At 47.8% G+C, this 15,689-nt stretch overlaps 6 protein-coding genes across 6 annotated transcripts; 4 read left to right on the top strand and 2 right to left on the bottom strand.

The window, feature by feature from the left end:
- Positions 1-17: 17 nt before the first annotated feature.
- On the top strand, positions 18-1,329 carry LACBIDRAFT_300315 (uncharacterized protein; the record flags this gene model as incomplete). Its single annotated transcript, XM_001883092.1, has 6 exons — positions 18-32; positions 121-471; positions 517-792; positions 845-1,067; positions 1,116-1,264; positions 1,315-1,329. The coding sequence occupies 6 exons, from the start codon at positions 18-20 to the stop codon at positions 1,327-1,329; spliced, it is 1,029 nt and encodes a 342-aa protein (XP_001883127.1).
- A 147-nt stretch (positions 1,330-1,476) lies between these two features.
- On the top strand, positions 1,477-1,753 carry LACBIDRAFT_300314 (uncharacterized protein; the record flags this gene model as incomplete). The annotated part of the gene is made up of 2 exons (XM_001883091.1): positions 1,477-1,504; positions 1,557-1,753. 2 exons carry the CDS (start codon positions 1,477-1,479, stop codon positions 1,751-1,753), a joined length of 225 nt encoding a protein of 74 aa, XP_001883126.1.
- Positions 1,754-3,621: 1,868 nt separating this feature from the next.
- On the bottom strand, positions 3,622-7,460 carry LACBIDRAFT_328929 (uncharacterized protein; the record flags this gene model as incomplete). Its single annotated transcript, XM_001882979.1, has 10 exons — positions 3,622-3,659; positions 3,706-3,854; positions 3,911-4,103; positions 4,206-5,828; positions 5,882-6,009; positions 6,101-6,151; positions 6,224-6,342; positions 6,550-6,584; positions 7,076-7,105; positions 7,355-7,460. 10 exons carry the CDS (start codon positions 7,458-7,460, stop codon positions 3,622-3,624), a joined length of 2,472 nt encoding a protein of 823 aa, XP_001883014.1.
- A 573-nt stretch (positions 7,461-8,033) lies between these two features.
- Positions 8,034-10,301, top strand: LACBIDRAFT_300312 (uncharacterized protein; the record flags this gene model as incomplete). Its single annotated transcript, XM_001883090.1, has 17 exons — positions 8,034-8,100; positions 8,146-8,184; positions 8,237-8,341; positions 8,387-8,425; positions 8,475-8,489; positions 8,539-8,601; positions 8,660-8,684; positions 8,740-8,831; positions 8,898-8,918; positions 8,969-9,041; positions 9,090-9,098; positions 9,155-9,191; positions 9,254-9,369; positions 9,423-9,618; positions 9,668-9,751; positions 9,803-10,144; positions 10,197-10,301. 17 exons carry the CDS (start codon positions 8,034-8,036, stop codon positions 10,299-10,301), a joined length of 1,428 nt encoding a protein of 475 aa, XP_001883125.1.
- Positions 10,302-11,591: 1,290 nt separating this feature from the next.
- On the top strand, positions 11,592-13,325 carry LACBIDRAFT_300311 (uncharacterized protein; the record flags this gene model as incomplete). The annotated part of the gene is made up of 3 exons (XM_001883089.1): positions 11,592-12,429; positions 12,490-12,970; positions 13,053-13,325. The coding sequence occupies 3 exons, from the start codon at positions 11,592-11,594 to the stop codon at positions 13,174-13,176; spliced, it is 1,443 nt and encodes a 480-aa protein (XP_001883124.1). The 3' UTR covers positions 13,177-13,325.
- A 705-nt stretch (positions 13,326-14,030) lies between these two features.
- Positions 14,031-15,418, bottom strand: LACBIDRAFT_328926 (uncharacterized protein; the record flags this gene model as incomplete). The annotated part of the gene is made up of 5 exons (XM_001882978.1): positions 14,031-14,555; positions 14,702-14,833; positions 14,866-14,977; positions 15,005-15,089; positions 15,151-15,418. 5 exons carry the CDS (start codon positions 15,416-15,418, stop codon positions 14,031-14,033), a joined length of 1,122 nt encoding a protein of 373 aa, XP_001883013.1.
- Between the last annotated feature and the right edge of the window lie 271 nt (positions 15,419-15,689).

Raw genomic sequence — 15,689 nt, 5'->3', positions numbered from 1 at the left:
CCACATTCTGGGGAGAGATGCTCGGCTTCGCTGTCTGGCTCACATTGTAAATTTGATTGCTAAGGTAATGCTATATATATTTCTCAATATTTTATTAACTCAGCCTCATTTCATTCACAGATATTTATATCCTTCTTTTTCAAAAAACCAAAGCGAAAGAAGAGGGTCAAAGTTGCTGCAAGTACAAAGAATGTGGGTGCAGGATTTCATCGAGCAGGAGAGGTCGAGGATTTTAGTGAAGGAGAGGAAATTGTTCTTGAACAGGGTGATGATTCAGAGGATGAGGAGGAGATTGCAGTCATTGAAGAGGCAGATGTTGAGGAAGATGAAGCAGAGAATGATGAGGGGCAAACAGTACACAATGAAAAGGTGGCAAAGACATTGAGAGAGAAGGCGATTCAGCAAATGGCAGCCAATGGGATTATCATTGACTCAGGAGAAGAAAAAGTAGCTCTTCAGATTTTTCCAAAGGTGAGTTTCATTTCCACCTCCTATGCAGTTTTTAATATCATGCAGGTTGCTGGCCTTGCTCGCCGTGTTCATGATAATGCTGTTCTGAAAGAGAAGTTTGAGAGGTTGGTTTCAGCAGATGAAGAGTTACATGGCCAGCAAAGGGCACTCACCCAACAAGTTCCAACTCGGTGGAATTATGATCTTGCATGCTTGGATGCTCATTTCTATTTCCATGACATTATTGAGCAACTTACAGCTGTATCATCGAATGGACTACAAGCATATCATTTAACAGAAGAACAATGGGAAATTGCTTCTGATGTGCAAGAGGTTCTCCTGGTATGTTTTATTTAGTATTCAAGATTGAAATCTAAATATTCCACTTTACCAGCTTTTTAGTGACATTACAAAAATCTTCTCAGTTGCAGAAACACCACTTGTTGTGGATGTTCTCCCAACTCTAGAAACCTTATGTGAAGGGCTGATTGCTGCAAGAGATGATCAGGAGAACAACCCTGCCAATGTTGTCTGGGTTGCTTGTCATGCTGCAGTTCTTCTTGTTGATAAGTATTCTGCCTTTTCTGGAGCCTGTGATATTTACATAGTCGCCATTGGTAAGAATCCAGCTTGATCTCTACATTTATTTCTTATATATTTACCAGTGATGTGTCCTGATCGTAAACTCAAATGGTTTCAAGACCATGGTCATGACCTCCAACAAATCAAGTCCATAAAAAGTATAGTATGTGATTACTGGGACAGTGTATATGCAGGTGAAGAGGAGAATGAGCTGAGAGAGGAGGAAAACAAGGTAATTGGTAAAAATATCTTTGAAATCCTGTTATTGAATTGAATTTTTAGCCAAAGCGATCATGATATGCACCAAAAGAAAATCAGTTTGTTAAGGACCACATTCAAACTTACCTTGATGAACCCAGGGTAGCAACGGAAACAATCAAGGAAATGGGAGGTTATATGATGTACTGGCACAATGCATCACAGTCCTGACCACGACTCTCACAAATGGGTTCTGATTTCTGCTCAGCCCCAGGTAAGCACCATTATTCACACTCATTTTCCTTTATTTTCAACAATTGTTGCAGCTACTTCTGTGGATGCAGAGCGAGCATTCTCCACTGGTCGCTGTCAGATCAATTTCACCCAGCACAATATCAACTCTCAAACATTCAGAGCAGAAATGGCCCTTGGATCCTGGATTAAATCCCCCCTCTACCCAGGCTTCAATAAAGTTACAAAAATGATTGAAAAAAAGATGGACAATGATTTCTTTTCCTCTTGAATAGCTTTTTGTAACACTTTATGTCACCAAAATTGTTCTTTCAATACCTCTACCTAAATATCAAGTTTCAGAGTGGCCCAGGCATGCTAATACACACCCCAAAACACACTCTGTGATCAAGGCTCAGTCACATCAGCATTATATGAGGGGAAAGACCTCAAATTACGATATATGTATAACTTTAGTTTTAATGTACTCAATTTAGATAATATATGAATGAATTTTGTTTGAATATGAATTCTTCTGAATTTTCGCTTCATAACGCAATTTTTTTTGTAAAGAACGGACGAGAAATGAATGAGATACACCCATTTATATAACTGAAGCTATGTCCTCAGCCACTCAGGCCGTTTTACCCACGGATATATCTGTACTGTGCCTTATCTGATCCGTGGGTGGGAAAATCCGTGGATCGGGTACGGTTAATACCCGGGTGTATCCATGACAGTCCCTAGTTCCATGAGTCCGAGCGAGCATTTTGGGAAGGGGAGGACCACCCCGAGTAACAGACGTGACAGTGGATGTTCACAATCAGGGTTGTCACGTGGTCACATGACACAACGATCAACTGTATCAGAGATTCGAAATTCGAATGTGTTGTTATCAAACAATCCCTCGCCTTCGTTTAGCCATGGACTGCTTGCCGGCGTATGATGGGTCCGAGCGAGCATTTTTGGAAGGAGACTTCCAGCAGCACGCCACTGAGATAACAGACATGTCAGTAAATTTTCAGAATCGAGCTTGTCACAACGACATGCGAACATGCCACTGACCGGCCAACAGGAAAGGAGATTCGAGGTCGACATCAGTACCACCCCACTGCATATAAGGCCTGTCATGCTACTGCCTTGCCTCAACCGTACCCCCACCAACTACTTGACTCAAAGCTTTCCTTCTGGTACGTACTACACACATTCATACATTCCATCACCATGAACTCACTGTTTGTCACTCCAGTTAACTTGAACCTCGCAACATGTGTATGTATCACTCTTCCACATCCGATGTTGCCGAAGAATTGGTGACCCAAGCTGATTATGACCTTCTTGATAGCTCTCGTCTCCAATTTCACCATCAGGAACATCAACACTTTCCCCGTGGAGGTTGTATCTCCCGACAATTCGGTCACCCCCATTCCTTCCCAGGGAACCGGGACCTTCTTCGCTTTTGGAACGTACACCATTAGGCAGTCCGGCGCCCCCGCTATTTTTTTCCAAGTCGCCTATCCCGCCACTCGTCTCTTATCCACCACCACGGCAACGGGTTATATCAACGGAAACTTCAATATCAGTGCCGTGCTTCAGTGAACGGGGGTCAGGTATGTTCAAGACAGGCTCTCCTTCTGGATTCAATTCCTTACCGCTTCGTTCCTTCATTAATAGGAAGAAACATAAAATCATATCGCGTTGTTCAGTTTTGAATCCCCCCAAATGTGTCGTAGTATCGCTTTCTAGTGACTGAAATCTGTACCTGTAACCGTGTTCTTGAAATCCGAACTCTGCCATTTTTCGAACGTTAGATCCGTTTGATGGAATTGAAAGCAAATTGATAGTTATTGCAATTTTCAACAACTTGAATATTGAATATTGAATGATGGCACTTCAGAAAGAGAAAGTTTCGAAGTCCTTCGAGGTAAATTCACCACATCAAACGTGCCAGACCTTCCACACGCGAAGTGTTTTCCAGATGTACAAGAAAATAAAACGTAAAACAATTATCTGAGAGAAATATACTCTATGCAACAACTTGGATTATTTTTGAACTGCATGATTCGGTATAATACGATTGTAATTGTCCGTCCGTATGTTGTATACAATGGTTGAAGTGAAGTGGGACGGGTGTTGTGAGTGAAATGGTGATGTCTGTCATTAGAGATGGTGAGTACAGGTACGGGAGATAAATAGATCTAAAGAGGATTATTAGACGGCGACAAAAACGACGCCGATGCATACGGGGGAGGACGTTGATGGCCCTGAGGATGGGGATAGCAGGGATAACGAAGTGCGTGTGATCTGGCTCAGACTTTGCCAACGACAAGGCCACCAGGCGACAACGACCAGCCAGCGAGAAGTTATCCAACCCAACGACACCCTGCGTTAAACTACACCCAAAGTGCCACATCGACCCAGCACTGGATGGGAACCGCGTCAATCATACATCTTCATAGTCTCCTCCAACGCATCCATATCAAACGACATATCAATATCCCCAAACGACGAATCGTTAGGGTCGTCTTCTACCATCAGCAGCGAAGCGTCATCATTTTCGTCTGGTTGCGCACATTTCGAGTTGGATTTTGAGGCTATCGGCTTCGAGGTTACACTCGAACAATTCGGCTTTGGAGGTACACCTGAACAATTCGGAATCGGCTTTGAAGTTATCACGGACTTCGACTTCGACCCCGAAGAGTCATGTCGGACTTGAACCCCCAGACCATGAGACACAGACACACCAGGCGTAACACAGACATCCGAATCGTCCGCTGAGCTCGGGGACGACCGGTACCCACCACAACGTTGTGGCGAGTCCCCGCTGGAAGAGGAAGGGAAGGACGACGGCGGTGGCGCAGGTGCGGGTGGAGCGTTCCTGCTCGTAACTGTAACAGGGGCACCACCAACAGAGGGACCGTTGTTCTTCACACCACCACCAACGACTCCATTCCTCGCACCCTGACTTCCCGACAAAAGCGCACCCTGATTCCCATGAGCACCCAACAAAGGCGGCTTGAACCTCCTCTGCCTACTCGGCAACTCCCCCGACTGTGAAGCAGGCGGAAGAGGGAGCGTGTGCGTCCGACGCATGCCGAGGGCTGGGGGGTGTTGTGATGATGGTGGGCGTTGAGATGACGAGGGGGGAGGGATGGGCGGAGAGGGACGGGAAGGAGGAGGTATGTGCGTTTGTCCTGTCGGACGCGTTTGTACCTGAGGCTGAGGACGCGTTTGTGCCGGTGCTGGTGCTGCACGCGTTTGGACCTGTACCGGTGGACGCGTTTGTATTGGTGCGCCCTTTTCGTTAGATGGCACAGCGTTCGAATTCGGATTTGGACCCTTCGCACTGGTCTTTGAAGGACGAGGTGAGGATGACCGCAAGCCGCTCTTTGTTGGGGTTCTAGGAGGAGGAAGGACGGTAGCGGATTTGGGCGTTGCTGGAGGCAGTGAGGTTGTGGTTCTTGAGCTGGAGTTGGAGTTGGAGTTGGAGTTGGAAGACCAGGTGCCGGCCCTCGTCAGTAATGATGTTGTTGGGTAATTTGTAGAGGAAGAGGAAGTCGGGCGTGCTGTAGAGGAAGAGGAAGTCGGGCGTGCTGTAGAGGAGGAGGCTTGCGATGTAGAGGAGGAGGAAGTATTCATCCTTGAGGAAGAGGATGCAGAAGCCACTCCCGTCACAGACGGGGATGGCTTCGTGGTGGTGGAAGAGGACACAACACTCGAACGCGTCATGCGTAGTTCTCCGCTTTCAGCACCCCACAGCTTTGGTTTCACGGGAGGCGCAGGAGGTGGCGGCATATCTATCTGTGATGCCGATTTCGTCTGTGGTGGAGGAAAGAAAGCCTGGGGCACATCCACGTCCATACCACTCCCAAAGCTCATATCCACGTCCATGAGCGAGTAATCGTCGTCGTCATAACCAGACGTCGTAGCAGACGCGGACCTAATCAACGCCCTCGACTTCCCCTTCCAGCCCACCTCATTCCTCAAAGACGACGACGGCTGCACAGTCATCGGATCGGTTCGCCCCTTTTTCAACATCCCAGCAGCAGTCAAGCTGCTCACGCTCACGGATCTCTGTTTCCTCTTTGAGCTTTTCTTTCCCGACCCGTTTGCAGCATTCGCATTGACGTTCTCGTCTACGCGTGCTGAGACCACTTTGACGAAATTTAGGAATTTGGTGGGTCCGTTCTCTTCGAATATGTCTAGACGGGGGTTGAGGAAGCTTGTGGTGGGTGGTGGCGCGGCTGGTTCTGAGTGGCGGGGTCGGAGGCGGGAGGAGGAACGAGTGGTGTTGGCGGGTGTTATTGAGCTGGAAGCTAGGGGAGCCTCGGCAAAGAGTGATACTCGAGGAGTGTTATTTCTTGTTGCTGGGGATCGGTTTAGAATGAGGGGTATTGGAAGGATGTTCGTGAAGACTTACGTCGAACTGTTATTTCGGACTCGAGGATGAGAGAGTCGAGTGCAGGACATGCTGTCTGTGAGCCCTGCCAGCGGACAACGTCGGACAGCGACGGTAATATGGGCTCGAGTGGCATAAAATCCATCGTACTTTCAATTACCACAAAGCAGCAGCTTGACTCTTTTATTTGAGGGAGAGAGGTGTGACATTCATTGTCACGAACGCGTTAGGTTTTCTCACCCTGAGGAAATGTATTCTTTAGTTGTTCGTTTTTCCTTTTCACCAACTAATCTATTATAGGGAGAAACCAGTGGAGGAACCAAGTCTCATTGATATTGATTTTGCAACGATTTTGACTTCTACCCGAACCCTACGGCGAGGTTGGGGGAACGTCTCAGCCACACAACGCCCGGCCACTCAGCCTCAGGCTGGCAGACCTTAGTATCGCCTTGCGACCCATCTGACTTCGACATGAAACAGGTCTACAAAGCGATCAGATTGGCTACCAATCTATTCTTCATGACAGCGTCACATATCTCAGTCCTCTTCTGTAAGTCCAGCTCACTTCAAGCCGAACTGCCTTTATTCTTACTCAGTTTGCTTGTCTTCTCAGCATTTGTTGCCCAGTCCCCTGCTCTTTAGCTTGAGCACAAAAGTTCCTGCCTTCCGCCGCTTGCTCGAGGACGGACCATCAGCGGCGGGGCACTTAGACGAAGGGACACGACTGGACAGGGAGATGAGGACCTGGGACTGCAGTTTTGCCCACCGACGAAGTTCCCGGAATAGTGTCCATCGTCTAGATCCTGGTCGTCAAAGGAGGCGTTGAGGTTTCTCCCCTTTTTCTCAAGATACTCACCTCAAATCTTCGCTTCCGCCACTTTGACGTCGTCGTCAGCTTTGCGTCGGTCGGCCTTACCGTTGACATGGACAATTCTCATCTATACTTGCCGAGATGATTTTGACGAAATTCTTTCATCCTTCATGCCTCAGGGTATTCTTGGGATATTACGTGTCCGATGGTGAAGATGACCGGTGATTGACACGCATGATATCGAATGCGTTGAATATCGTGGGGCTCCGTCGGAGTGGTTAACGTTAGGTATGTGGACTTTTTGCTTCGAAGACGCGCCTGGAGCTAAAATGACCCAATATGAATCCTGTTGTACAGCTACACCTCGCCATGAATAACTGCTGAGTCAAAGTTTTTGCACTTACTCTGATAAGTACGTGCGTCGATATCTTTCGCTGGATTCTTGAAAATAAAATGATAGGCAAACGTTAGGTTACACCGCCAATTGTCCAAAATGTGACTGTAAGATCACTCGAAATGATGGATGTCACCCCGACGCTCAATACTATAGCTTGTTTGACCTGGTGCACAAGGCTCTCGATGCTCTCGATGACTGTTGCTTGACATGTGCTCAACAGCTTCGTCTGTCAGCGGCTATTCGATAAACTTGCTGCTAACCTGCAGCATAGGTGATTTGAACATACCACGGCATCGATCACCCTCATCAATGTCGATATCGTTATCCGGAATCCGCTTTCGCTTTCGGCTTCCCGTTGGTATATTCTCTGCTATGACACCACCCGCCGCCATCGCCTTTTTCAAAGATGCTTTGTTCTTTCTCTCTTCTGCCTTCGACGCTATCGCCGCTAAGCCTTTTTATTTATGGACATTGCTTCGACTTGCATTATCCCCTTCAAGTGCTCTACAATCGCTCTTTCCTTTGCGATCCCACGTCACTCTTGAGCTTGAGAACGCATGGCCACAAAGCTACATTCACGAATCGCATCTCGTGACAGACAAGGAACCACGATGTAGATCGGATTCAAGCTCCAAATCCACTCAACCTCCACTTACTGCCTTGTCGTCGACGACTGGAAACGGGTTATTCTCCGGAGGGTGCTGAAGCATGTGAGGGAGCATAATTACTACCCCTAGGCTGGTTTCGGTATTTCTGAAGGACCCAGCAATAGGCTTACTCCGGTGCATCGTGCCTTCGAGGACCTCTCAGAGCTTCTCAACATCCGTTAGGCTTCAGCAGCTGACAGAGTGATTGATACTCACCTATCAGCTGACCAGTTGCTACGATATTAAAGGTAGAAGCCGCCGTCCTCAAGTACCTATAGGATTCTCACAGAACTCCCATCCGAAGCTACTACGTTCAGCATGGCCCCAAAAACCCTGCTTATTTTCTGCGACGGTACTGGCATGGACGGAACTTTGGCTCCCCCTAGTAGGTAACGTTAACTTCCTCTTGGCTTGGCTGACTCTCTACTAGAATCCGACGTCAATGCTCGGGACAGCGTGGAGGCAGCAGGTGGGTGTCTATCATTACCGGCATTACATGCCCTGCTCAAACATCTTACTAGCTCTGCAACTTTCCTCTACCCTCGCTGACTCCAGCCTTAAACCCCAATATCTGCCTCGCCTTGAAGGCACCCATATTCGTACGGACGAAGCTTTGCCTCAACTGAGTAAGTTATGTTTCTAGATATTTACGCGATGCTTATCTCTTTTAGAATCCGAAAAAATCGACGAGGACAGCCTCGAATTTTCAAGTATGTTTATGTCGTGACCGCTATATATCACGTCTGACTCTTTTACTAGCTCAGTCACTTACGGGTAAGTTCACCCCTTTGGCTGCTGGATCATTGAGACGAGCCCTTGCCAGGCATAGGCATTGAAGATGTAGCAGGCGGTAATGTTCAGTATGCTACGAACGTAATCCGTCTCTGTAGGTTTTATTTCTATGTCACAAGGTCTGCGCGACTTATATCTGCTGAAATATGAAGCGCGCTCTATCAAAAGTCATGATGCGTAGGCATATCTTGAAAAACGTAATTTACTTCCAGCTCATTCATTGGTCGTCTAGGAACGGGAACCGACAAATCGCGTTTTATCAGAGCGGCGTGGGGTCTGAATCGACTTTCAAGGGTGATCAGATAACTGGCACGACTGCTATGCGTATGTAACCGTCGCCCATGATTGCATCTCGATACGATTCGCTGACCGTAACTTAACGGTAAATAGAGGCCCTAGGAACCGCTGTCGGTAAGCCCACCCCGTCGTCTATCGCAATAAGGAAATCTCATTTCTCACAGCGAGCAAAATACGCGATGCTTATGTTTTCATTGCTCAGAACTTTGATGACGGAGACGAAATCTGCCTCTTTGGGTAACATTTCCTCTCAGAGATGAAACATTAATTAATCGTTTTTTAAAGGTTTTCCAGGTAAACCATTCGCCTTTTCTATGTCCGAAATGTCATCTTTACTTGGGCGATCACAGGGGCGCTTACACAGCTCGAAAATTGGCTGGATTGATTGTGAGTCCTGGTTGTCTATGACTTATCGTCAGCATGACTTTCCAACCCTACCGGCTTTATAGGATCGGATTGGTTTGTTGACTCGCGAACAACTTGGGTTTTTCTTTGAGATCTGGCTTGAACTGGTGGACGATAAAACGCCCCAGATCCCGCCTGATACTCGGCGCCCTACTATCAAGTATGGTCGCAACTAAATGTCGCATTACTCAACACCGACCGGTTTTCTACTAGATGCGTTGGAGTCTGGGACACCGTTGGCTCCGTCTACAAGGAAATCGATGCCTTGAGCATTGTCGATACTGATCTTCCAAAAACAATCAAGGTCGCTCTTCACGCAATATCTTTGCAAGAAAATCGAATGAAATTCCTTCCTACGTTGTGGACCATTCCGAAGGGAGGTCTGGGAGCCAATCAAGTTCTTAAACAGGCAAGCTCTATTCGTGACACCAATTTTCGAATTACTGATCTCGCGCTAGGTTTGGTTTGTTGGTGCTCACTCTGATGTTGGAGGGCGCTACGAGCGCCATGAGCTGGCTGATATCAGTCTCTATTGGATGACAGTATGTTTTGTTTTGGTTGTATATTCTTTCCCTGCGCCAACTGTTTGTCAGGGAAAGCTTAAATCTTTCATTGACATTGATCTCAAGTTCTTGCGAACATTTGCCCAAGTCAAACCCAACCCATGGGGAACGTCTCAGCCACACAACGCCTACAAGGATACTCCCATTGCATTGCGGCCGATCATTGGACATGAAACACGTCTCGAAAGCAATCAGATTGTCCAGCAATCTGTCTTCCACGAGAGCGTTAGATATTCGCCTCAGCAGCTCGCTTCACCAGACTACATGATTACCATGAGTATTATTCAAAAGAAATTTGGTTCTGACTTTAAACCTCAATATCTTGCCTTGAACGAATTCGAACAGTACTGCAAGGATCATTGGGGAAGAGGCGTGCGTCGTTCTCGAGTTTGTTCTGCCCTCGTCGCTAACTATACTTCTCTAGCTGTCAATAAGTCATGGCGTCGAAAGCCCTGCCTCAGTTATCCGGTCAACCGCCCGTTGGGTAGGCATGCTCCCTCGGTCCTTGTTTCTTCTTGACACGCTGTGACGCCAGGTTGTTGAGCGAACGGGAGTATTGCCCGCCGATATAGTTGTGGGAGGAAGGATGGTGACTGTCGATGTTTATGTCGCCCGTGCCCCCTACCTGGTGGGTACACGAGTTGCTTGAGTCTTCAGGGATTTAAAGCTAACGAGTGAACAACAGGGTGCCATCTGTCAGTCAAATCTATCACAATTTTAGCCCAAGCTAACGCTGAAACATTCTGCCTGCCAGACCCCGGTATATTAATTCAGCACAGGACTCATATGCTTATTACTCGTGAGGGGAGGGTTATGTCGGTTAGTTATACTTGTAAAACCGAGTCTCACCTCATCATCTCTGTCTCGATTCCCAAACGTTCATTCGAAATTATGGTGGGACAGTAAACAAGTTGGCTTTCAGTCTCCGGAACATTCTCTCTGAGTAAACTCGGTGATGCTATACCCGTTCTGTGAGTCTCGATTCAAACCAAATCGCCTGTATTCTCATCTAGCTTGCTCTGCTTAGGGGGGGTAGGGATGCTGATGGGGAACCACTCTTTGTTGCGCAGGACCGGTTTGTTATTAATTCTTTTATCTACACACTTTATGGCAAAGTCAAGGAGGGCGATCTTGGTGGGGTCTCTGACACCCTCATTCGCCTTTGGCACTAACAGTATACGCCCAGGTCGCTTTGCTTCAAGTTATAACTATGAAGAACTCACTTCGGATAGCTACCGTGTCCTCGTTTTTGTCTGATTTCGAAGTCAACTATACTTATCTTTGCTGTATAAAAGATATGTACCCGTATCGCGAATTTGTACACTAGAGCTTTCGGTATTTTAGTTGTGGATTAAAACTGGGTGTCAGAAAGGCGTCGCTGAACACGAAGGCACGTCGGTCGCGTGCGGTAACCTCAAAATAACTGCAGGCTCATTGAAAGAAGTGAGAAAAGATGTCGCGAATGTGAAAGGCTATTGATGCAACGGTGTTAGCCTATGTTAGCCAAGACGAGCCTATCGATGGCGACGAGATGCTGACGGCAGGCGATGATAGCAGCATCCCTCTCTCTCGTCATTGAGTGGGACGCGGGAGGTGGCAAATAAGCATTATATGGGCTTTTACTAGAGGCACGATGAGAACAGCGCCTCAGATTTTCGTTGCGACATACCCGTTTTCATTGTTCAGATGACCGCAAATTCCGTCATTCTCATGAGATTTAGACAGAAAAAACCTTTTCGGACATGGGCTGTGTGGCCAAGCGTTGTTGTAGACCTGCACACAAAGTTGGTTGCCGTGTTTGGTCTTGATCTTGACTATCATGTTGAACCCGCCGCTTTCTCTCCTCTCATACGATTTGCTTGCTTACATCGTCGAACATATCTCAACCCTCCGGGATGAACGACTCCATAATCTCTCCCTTACGGATCGGGCATTTACCCACTTATGCCAAACATACATCTTCCGGAGCCTCAAGCTGGGCACAGGTTCGGCAACCAAGAGAAAGATAGGGAGGAAGCTAGCAAAAATGAAAAAGATTTTAAACGACAAGCCTTCGTTCGCCAACTGTGTACGTGTGATTCATATTGATGTCTTGCACGAACGAAATGGATGGCTTCTCAACGATCCCACCCTCATCAACATCCTCCAACTGCTCGCCAAGTCGCCGATGCCACCACATGAACTTCGCTTCGGCGGACCTATGTCCTGTCCATTAACAATCGAGGACCCCTTACTATTCGTGGGACGGCTCACGCAATCATTCTTTTCGCAAACCCTGACTACCCTCCACCTCACCGAATGCAAGAACGTGCCATTGCCTCTTTTCCTCATCTGCCCCAAGTTGAGAAGAGTACGCCTTGACCACGTGGGAGTCACTGAGGAGAGCTACGATGAATATCCAGGGGAATATTGCTCTAGCCGAGACCGAACATTGCCAACACTGGAAGTTTTCGACTACCGCGACTCGCACAGCCTCGTCAAACAGATGATCGCATCACCGCCTAGGTTTCATACGCCAGTGGTCCTTTGGTCAAAGCTACGCGTTCTGACCCTATCCCCGCACGAGGAGAAAGAAATGGCTTGCTTGCAACCTATCCTCGATGCAACTTCTGATACTCTGGAGGAACTGTATCTTACTAGCTTACACGTGGGTGAACGTAGGTGCAGTGTTTTTTTTTATAAAGGGAAGCGAATTTGACACGTTTCTGACGACAAAGGTAAACAACTCCCACTTGCTGGACTTTTGAACCCCAAAGATCTTTCACGCCTGCGCGTATTTGCGCTTTACGCCATTATCAAAAAATTCAATGAAAAAGAGTCCGGTGCTCTCCGCGATATCAATATTGTCCTCAGTAAGATATCTGCATCCAATCAAATCACGAACCTCTCATTCGACTTTTCCATCTCCGGCAAGCACCCTTTTGGTGGCTGTCTTGAACAAGATTGGGTCGGATTACGTGACGAAATCATACGCATTTCTGCAGGAAAGCCGCTCGAGTTGGAGTTAGAGACGACGGTGTCTTTGAAGAGCTTTCAGTCCCCAGACGTTGGAGATGGCACAATATACAAGCGCATTGCGGAGACGACAGCATCCCTTTCAGACTTTCCGAGCATTTGTGCCCACTTTTGGAACCCAACTTGTTGGTCTAGTGGGCTCGCTCCATTCCCTCGCGGCCAAGTGCGCAGTAGATGTAGACGGTAACTCGCTCGCGTATTGTTCCTTGGACCTACGCACCACGCACTGCGAGCCCGCTGGCCGGGACACTCATCACTCGAACAGGATCTGTTTACAGAAGCTGACCCAGTCTTGCATTTTTACAAATGCCGCATCTTCATATCCACTGGATGACTTGTTTGCTCACTTGTTATACCGAGAACATGGTTTTGCGCAAGCAGGGCCTTGAGGATGTTTGGTGAGCTCATTGGACGTGCTTTCTGAAGCCTCTTGAAGAACTTGCCAGAGAGTTGAGTGTCCGTCTGATGGATACCTTTTTTGAGTACAACTTTGTAAAGCAGCTTTCTATAGAAACAAACGGATGAATCTTGGCTTCATTTCCTTACCCCGTGTGAGGTCTCGAATTTTGATTTTGAACCTTGGACTTTGACCTTGGTAGTCAAAGGAGTTTCAAAATTTCATCGTTGGAGATGGATGCCTTCGAGCTCACTTGTGTTAGGAGCCTAAATAGGGTGAGCGTCAGAGTTATCATATGTATAATATGTTTTACAATACAGTCGCATAAGCGAAAAATCGGACAAGACTTTATTTAAACACCTGTAGTTATATACTTAAGAGGCCGGGTATTATGGCATAAGAAGAACCCAGTCCAAACTGGATTAATACCGGCATCCGCTGGTATTTGATAGGTCACAAACCATTTGTTTGACTTCACCATTTTTGTTGAGCACCGTTTTTTGGTGGATGTATCATTGCAGTGTGCTGGAATATCACACGCTGCCAGTGTTCTCCCGGAAAACCTCTCCAGTTGGTTTACAGACGGAGGTGTCTGTGAGAAAATCAGAACCAGGCAAGACATGGGGAGGACAGCATCCCTGTCAGGCTATCCAACCAATTGTACTTGTTGGACGTGTGAGCGAAGTACAGTAAATGTAGGTGATAGCGCAGTCTTGTACGTTCCTTAGATTTAAGTACCTCCCATGTCCTTCAAGTTTGCCTGCGGCCTGGTTGAGACACTCGTCCTGATCCATCTCTCAGAGACATATATTGCATTATCCCTGTACTACACATCTTCGCTTCTATCTACAACCTAGAAAGCTCGCCCATTACATCCCTGTATAGTCCACCACTGGCAGTCACGGGTTCATTGCAATGCGACCTGATTTTTTGGCTGGCGCCTTTGCCGGCGATGGTTTCCCCACTGCACGAGCTGGACGCTTCGGAGTCCCCTTGGTTGAACCCAGTGGCTTCGCTGCAATGCGACCGGTTTTTTTGGCTGGCGCCTTCGCCGGCGACAGTTTCCCCACTGCACGAGCTGGACGCTTCGGAGTCTCCTTGGTCGAACCCAGTGCCAGCTTCGCTGCAACGCGACTGGATTTCCTGGCTGGCACCTTCGCCGGTGACGGTTTCCCCACTGCACGAGCTGGACGCTTCGGAGTCCCCTTGGTCGAATCCAGTGCCAGCTTTGCTGCAACGCGACCGGATTTCCTGGCTGGCACCTTCGCCGGCGACGGTTTGCCCGCTGGGAAGGGACGAGCTGGACGCTTCGGAGTCCCCTTGGTCGAACCAGCATTGGAACCAGGTGACGATGGCCTTGAGGATGCCGGACTGGGATCGTTAGGCTTCATGAGCTTTGCGTCATCCATCACGCCCCGTAGCTTGCGTTGCAAGGTTGCTTTTCCGAAAGTGTGGCCACCCTTTGCAAGTCGATGTTTGATCAAAGATTGATATACCAGTAGTTGGAATAAACTCACGTCTTTGAATGCCTGGTCGAGCTGTTGAGCTGTTTTCCTGGCAGTTCTGTAGCTGACTTTTGTGTATTCATCGCGGACTTTCTTAGGGGCGATGGCCTTGCCTTTCATCCCATGCTTGACCAATTGGCCTTTCTATTGTGGGGTAAGTCGCAGGCAATACATACTCCAGAGGATAAGAGCCTTACTCCTCGATTGACGCCAGCGGGCACTGGCGCCATGTTCCCTGGACCATTGATAATGCGTTTGAGATTCTCCTGGAGATCAGCGTCCAGTTTACTGAGTAAAAGATTAGGCGGCGCTCACATCATGATGAACATGGATACGTACTCGAATGCAAGGCCATGGTCATCGAGGTAGCCATCGAGAATCTGATGTTCAAAGATGTGATCTATGAATCGGAACAAAGAATTCAGTTATATCAGCAGCCCGACGTTTTGAGGGAACTATACCGGCATCCGTTTTCGGGATCATGAGCATTTCCTGATTATGGGGGTGTCGCTCTGATGGCTTTAGTTTTTCGCGAGTAACACTGCCTGCCAAATCGAACTTGTACGCATAATGAGCATTTTCAGAATTCTTGCGATAGGCCTTGCTGGACACTCTAGCTGAACTGAGCCGGGCCCGTCTTTGCAATTGGTCTGATGAAGGTATGACAGCGGCGAAAGAAAGCGCAAACTGAGCAGCTATGAAGGTGGATAGGATGAGCGACCAGCGCATAATAGAGAGGATAGCAAAAGACGGTTTTCTTTAGAGGGCCTGCCTGAGGGACCTAGCATGCTGGTGATGGGGTATTTATTGGCACACAGGTTGTTCGGGCGCTGAAGTGCTGATGCATGATGGGCTGTCAGTCAACTGTGGGGACTTGGTGGGGACTGTCAGTAGTTACAGCTAAACTCGATAGAAGCAAATGCAGCTGTACAGTCACACAAATAAACCTAACTGAATTTGGTCACAAATCCGAAGAGAAACCCCGACTCGATGTTTGGCA

The sequence above is a fragment of the Laccaria bicolor genome, genomic scaffold (genome assembly GCF_000143565.1).
Source record: "Laccaria bicolor S238N-H82 LACBIscaffold_19 genomic scaffold, whole genome shotgun sequence".
In the NCBI taxonomy this organism is placed as follows: domain Eukaryota; kingdom Fungi; phylum Basidiomycota; class Agaricomycetes; order Agaricales; family Hydnangiaceae; genus Laccaria; species Laccaria bicolor.
Note: the sequence above shows the minus strand (reverse complement) of the source record. Positions and strands in the feature narration are given on the sequence as shown.